The sequence below is a fragment of the Prunus persica genome, chromosome G1 (genome assembly GCF_000346465.2).
Source record: "Prunus persica cultivar Lovell chromosome G1, Prunus_persica_NCBIv2, whole genome shotgun sequence".
Taxonomy (NCBI): domain Eukaryota; kingdom Viridiplantae; phylum Streptophyta; class Magnoliopsida; order Rosales; family Rosaceae; genus Prunus; species Prunus persica.
Genome location: NC_034009.1, coordinates 17,402,227 through 17,408,954, shown reverse-complemented (window position 1 = coordinate 17,408,954; position 6,728 = coordinate 17,402,227). Strand labels below are relative to the sequence as shown.

Genomic DNA, 6,728 nt, shown 5'->3' with positions numbered 1-6,728 from the left:
TATTTTGACATTGAACTTGGATAAATATTAGGTTTTTTTTAGTGAAATTAAAAATATAGCATTAAATATAAATATATATTGAAATTATATATTTTTTTAGTTTCACCGGTTCGGTTCGGCCCGGTTCGGTTTTTGAAGACATGGAACCGGATTCGGAACCGTTCCAAACCGGTCCGGTTCGGTTTTTGACCGGTTTTTGACTTTTTGGTCAACTCGGTTTTTTTCCGGTTTGATTCAGTGCGGTTCGGCTCGGATTTCCGGTTCGCCGGTTTGAGTGCCCACCCCTAAACGGTACAACAACAAAATATATTTGGCATAAAAGGAGGGGAAAAAAAATGCAAGAGGACGATGAGGATAAAATCTTTATGAAATGGCACCTAAAGTGAAAACCGAAGGGTAAAAACTAAAAACGATCCCTAACTTCCATTGTCAAGTTTTTATTTCATACATTCTTCTTTCATTTCTCTCATATTCCTCACTCCTCCCTACCTCTTTCTTGCTTACTACATTTCTTACATACATTTCCCTTTTATCTTTTAACTAAAAATGAAAAAAGGTAATGTTAAGTTTACCACATTGATATACATATTGGTATCGCCTCTCTAATAAAGGTGGAGTCCACCAATACCTGTATTACAATTCACAATTCTCTCACTTTCCTTTTCCTTTTTCACATTGCCCAATATTTTTCTTATTAGGAAAAAAATACTTCAAAAAATAAATAGAATCATAACATAAATTATGTGTTTTTTTAGAATGAGAAAATAAGACCAAACTTAGTTTAAAAAAAGAAAGAATACAAGAGAGACACAAATTTATGTATAAAAACTGGTAAATTTTTTAGAGAGAGAAAAATGAGACATTGGTCAAGTTTTTCTCTTACACCAACACAAGTGAAACATAATGAAAAATTCGCTCTCTAACATTGCTCATGTTCTCTAAATTTGGGTCTGCATCGTCTTCGAATGAGGTTGCTACAAATCACCTAATTGTTATTTGTCAAGGTAGTTTTTTTTTTTAAATTTGTTCGCGCTTATACTCATGTAGATTACTACAAACCATATTTTCCCCAATTCTGTTACGGATGTAGTGGTGGATGTGGCTGCGACAAAGCTTCTTCAAGTGTTGGTGCTAGGGTTCATTTAGGTTCATAGGTTGCTTTAGGGTTTTGGTTATGTTGGGTATGTGGACTTTGTTTGGTTTTATGATTAATTGTAATGATGTGGTCTAATAGTTTTAGTGCGGCTTCTGTGCGCATTAGTTTTGTTTTTAACATGTTAGTTTGTTGCCCTCTTAGAATTGGTACTTGTTAATGTCTTTGATTGTAATATTGAAATTTATCTAATGAAGTTTATCTTTGATTAAAAAAAAAAGATAAAAAAGAAGACCAAAACTCAAAAAAGTATCAAATACCCCAAAAACACCAAAGTCACCAAATTCTCTCACTTTCATTCTCCTTTTTCCCACCACCAATCTTTTGAAATTACTCCAAACAATAAATAGAATAATAACATAACATAACATACTGATAAAAAAAAACATAACATATGTTTGTTTAGGTGGAGAAAATAAGACCAAACGAATAGTTCCAAAAAAGAAAATAGTTTAGAGTTGTGAAAAGCGAGGAACATTTGTAAATTGTATGTATCGCAAATGTTATTAAAAAAAATATTAATAGAAAATTTGATGGGTTTAGAGAGAGAAAACAAGACAAACAAACTTGTAGAGAGAGAAAGTGGACATTTTCCATAAATAAATAAATGGGAAGGAATTAGAGAGTATATCTATCTGTCCATCTGAGCATTTGTTGATTTGCCTCACCAGTCGGCCACTCCGCGTTGCCCCTCTGTCTTTCTTTCTTTCTTTCTTTCTCTGCTTTTTTTTTTTTTCCTTTCACATACAACAAACCAACCCAACCTCTCAGCTTTCTCTCACCCCCCCAAAAGCAACAGCCTAAGCCCTTTCAAATCCTACCTGTCCCTTCACCTCACAAACCCTAAAAGAGAAAGAGAGAGAGAAGCGAAGAAGAAGAGAGAGAAACAGAGACAGAAAGAGAAACGGAGGTAGTCGCTTTCATCCTTATATTGTTAATTTTCTGTTTATCTTGTGTTGCTCCTTATTTTCTGTAAATACGGTTTTTCGATCTGGCTGGCTTTTCTTTTACGACCCAATTCTCATTCCCTATTTGACCTGTTCCCATTTCTCTCGTTTCCCCGAATCTCAGAACTCAACCCATTTCCCTTTCTCTGATTTATTCCTTTTTGTAATTATTCTTAAATTGAATTGGGGGTTTCCTTCGCTTGTTAATTCTGAGATTGTTTGGTTAATCTGAAGAATTGGGATCAATTCGTTTCTGGGTTTCTTGCTTTTGTCCTGCAATTGATTGGTTTTGGTATAATTGTGAATTTGCATTTGTGTTTAATCTTGATGGAGAGTGCTAACTGCCGTCGCCGTGGTTTAGTGGTAAGAATAATATCTCTTTTATTAATGATGTTTAGTAGAGGTATATATGCGAAATTATATTGGTTAGTATGTAATTAAGATGAATCTGATTCCATCTCTCTTGATTGTTGAGACCAGGCTCACTGAATTGGAAGAAATAGAAAAAAGTATTCTAAATTATGTTATGAATTACAAATTATATGAATAAATTTAGTTTATGTGCAATGCTTTGTTTGGCAATCATATAAATCTGTGACAGTGCTGACTGGATTACCAAAAAAGACAGTGCTGACTGATTGTTTCATTTGCTTGTATTTCTCTTGGATATTTTTGAAAGCATCAATTTTTCAATTATAAGGACTTTTGTTCGTTTTAGAAATTACTTATTATGTGATGATGTTGAATCCGATCAAATTATGGCACAATGCAGGCACATGCCCCTCCCCCTGGTTTCTTTGTACGGTTGGAGAATACAAGTACTGACGACGATTTATATTTGAGGAAGAAAGTCAGGATGCGCAAGTGGCTCTGTTGTACTTGTCACGTCGAAGAGTCTTATCCATCAAACGAAAATGAACACCTGAAGAGCCCGAAGCATTATACAGATGGTACAATTTTCTGACTTTTCTTTAGAATTATGAAGAGTTTCCTGTAATTGAAAAAAGGAAATCACTTTAGTAACATAAGGTGTTAGTTCTTGAAGTTTCTAGTGATTCTAGAATCATGGTTACAGTGCTAAATTTTGAGTTCAAGTTAAATCCTTGAGCTATCATTTTCAAAATTTACTACTGCCCCCACAACACAAGTGCCAACATTATGCCAAACTGGCAACCACCATTTGATGAAAACGGTGTTCAATATTCCATTGCCATGTTTATTAAATGACCTTTGCCACATCACGGATTTCAACCACAATCCATATCTCTGTCAGCAGTTTCTGAACATTAAGTTCTAATTCTCGACTCCAAATAGCAAAGTTTTTTTCTATGGTTTTCAGCTTTGAACATACGCAGGCAAATGAAACCTGTAAATTTAATGCTGTTAAAGATCACCCATTGAACAAGTGTCTGCATGTGTGAGTACTCATGTGTGTTTATGTGTTGATTTTTCCTCATCAGACAAGCTTATTTAACTAGTTTTGTAAACGAAATTTTCAGGAGTTATTAATGTTTCATTATGAGTTGGCTTTTTGTAAAATCAATTTGTTTGAAAAAAATTTAGTGTTATTATAAATATGAAATAAATTCAATAGTTTAATTGGTTTTTGAGGTTGCTAACAAAGTACTGGAACAATTTAATGGAAATGTCTTCCGGTTATAACATAGGATTATTTTGGCCATCTATTTTTTGCATGTTTAGGGAACCAAAAGGGCAATAAGGTGTCAGCTCCTGTAAAATCTGACGTACAGAAGGCCCCACCACCTATTGAAGTGCCTCCATTGTCTTTGGAGGAGCTGAAAGAGAAGACTGACAATTTCGGATCTAAGTCATTGATTGGTGAAGGATCATATGGAAGAGTATATTATGCAAGCTTGAATGATGGTAAAGCTGTGGCCGTGAAGAAGCTTGACGTTGCATCTGAGCCTGAGTCAAATGGCGAGTTTTTGACCCAGGTCTGTCTGCAACTCTCTTTCTTGAAATATAATTGTATCACAATTTGGTATATGATATGTGACTATTGGTTTCTTATCGTATCTGACTGCATCTTGACTTATTTCATTTAAGGTTTCCATGGTTTCGAGATTGAAGCACGAAAATCTTGTTGAGTTGCTTGGTTACTGTGTGGACGGAAGTTTGCGCGTGCTTGCTTATGAGTTTGCGACCATGGGATCTCTACACGACATATTACATGGTTTGTAAAACATCTTCTCTTTTTAATTACAATTCATATTCACTTGATTTGAAATTTCCTTGTAGAAACTAGAACTCATTAAGTTGAATGTGAGTGCAATTACAGGTAGAAAGGGAGTTCAAGGGGCTCAACCAGGTCCCACACTAGACTGGTTGCAGCGGGTTAGAATTGCAGTTGATGCGGCTAGGGGATTGGAATACTTGCATGAGAAGGTTCAACCTGCTATTATACACAGAGATATAAGATCTAGTAATGTGCTTCTCTTTGAAGATTTCAAAGCCAAGATTGCAGATTTTAATCTATCAAATCAGGCTCCTGATATGGCTGCTCGTCTTCATTCCACTCGAGTTTTGGGAACGTTTGGCTATCATGCCCCAGAGTATGTCTCTTAAACTACATATATGTGTTTATTAACTTATTGTCATGTATTTTATGGTTGTTTACTTTGGGTTGTTGGTTTTCAAGTTTCACTCGTGTAAATAAAAGTTTGCTATGACCTGTCTACTAGGCTATTTGATGCATCCAGCTGGAATGAGATCTCTTAGTTCGAAATTCTTTGTATCATTTACTTCACCTTCTTTGGTGCTTATTTGGTGATATGAATTAAGTGGCAAAGTGCATTTATCTTGGGATTCATTGTGAAACACTGTTTGCAATTCTTTTGACCATCAAATTCAATATGCCTTTTATAAGATGAAGTAGTTTTTATTTAGAATAGGATGGTATTGGACTGGAATTGTGGCGGGTCTAGATGATAATTGCTTCTCAATGGATCATGTTATTATTGAGATATAGTTCAGTTAAACTTTGATGATAAGGATTGTCTGAATTATGTGGACCTACAAAAGGCATCACTCAAGTAGTCATTTGTATCAAGAGTCACTGGAATTGCATTTTTCCATTTATGATGTCAACTAGTCTGATCACTGAACGCTGAGTGGAATTGTTTGAAAACATTTCTTTGATGTATATGCACCTCTATTGGTCATTGAGGAGTGTAAATGGTTATAGATCACAGTTAATTTGAATTTGCAAATGTTCTGCAGGTATGCAATGACTGGTCAATTGACACAGAAGAGTGATGTGTACAGCTTTGGTGTGGTTCTTCTAGAACTTCTGACTGGGAGGAAACCTGTCGATCATACAATGCCACGTGGACAGCAGAGTCTTGTTACTTGGGTGAGTCTATATGCTTACTTCTTTGGGAATATCATTTCCTTTCTGTTCTACCAGTCTTCTGCTTCATTTAGTTTGACCTGACATATACCCTGCTTTTTCTCAGGCTACTCCAAGATTGAGTGAAGACAAAGTTAAACAATGTGTAGATCCAAAGCTAAAGGGAGATTATCCTGCTAAAGGAGTCGCAAAGGTCTCTCTCTCTCTCTCCACAACCACCTGTCCACCATTCACAGAATTTTTTTTGTTTAATATTGGTGTGCTCACAGTTTTTGATATCCAATTATAGATTTAGCAACTTAGAATGTGATTTTCGTTTTGTTGATACAGCTGGCCGCTGTGGCAGCATTGTGTGTGCAATATGAAGCTGAATTCCGGCCAAATATGAGCATTGTTGTCAAGGCTCTTCAACCACTTCTGAAGCTGCCACCACCACAAGCTCCGGAGCCTTGAAGTTTCCTTCTGTTGGAATTTCTGCGTCCCTGAAACATTCTGCTTTCAAATTGCCTGCTGATTTCATCATAAACTTTCTATATATATATATTTTTCTTTCGTTTTTCGTATATGATATTGGATGTGTAGGATTGGATTGGCCAGTTTCATGTCATTGCTGAGTTCTGTATGTTGCTGGAACTATCCCGGTGTCTAATTTTTTAGTTATGAATTGACTTGGGGATTGGGTTGTGAGGTGGATATATTTTTCTCTGAATACTGTTTGCTTTCTTTGGCTTCTGTATCATTGAATGAAGTCTATCGCGCATGTTTTGTAATGGAAAATCAAACTCTGCAAAACCTGGTATACGGTGTTCATAATTGTGCATAGTCTCGACCAACCTGGTATAGAGTATCAGTTTTTGGTACTTATAACTGCCATATTTGGCATAGAAAATGTCATTCGAAGGCCCCAAATGTTAAACAGTTATTATTATTACTATAAAATTTTTAGAAAGAAACAATTAAACAGCCATTTGCTCGCAAGCAGTCTTCATGTACCATCTACACTGATTGGTCTTTTTGTTACAACTTATGAAAAAATAGTAAATTTCATCTTGCTATTCGGAAGTTTACGTTTCAGCCTTTCCTATTTCAAGTATTTTTCATGTTAACTTCGAAACCAAATTTTGATTTGGGTTATTTGCTCAAATGGTCCTAAAATTTATATTCGAGTTGCATTTTGGTACCTTAGTTAAACTATTCATTTAAATGGTCCACCAACTTTTTATTAATCGGTGCATCGGTTCTATCGTTACATTATGTC

General features: G+C 35.4%; 1 protein-coding gene across 1 annotated transcript; it reads left to right on the top strand.

Annotated features, from left to right (window-relative positions):
* On the top strand, positions 1,737–6,262 carry LOC18793506 (PTI1-like tyrosine-protein kinase 3). The gene is made up of 8 exons (XM_007222023.2): positions 1,737–2,063; positions 2,873–3,050; positions 3,802–4,055; positions 4,168–4,294; positions 4,400–4,673; positions 5,341–5,473; positions 5,577–5,663; positions 5,801–6,262. The coding sequence occupies exons 2-8, from the start codon at positions 2,957–2,959 to the stop codon at positions 5,921–5,923; spliced, it is 1,092 nt and encodes a 363-aa protein (XP_007222085.1). The 5' UTR covers positions 1,737–2,063; positions 2,873–2,956; the 3' UTR covers positions 5,924–6,262.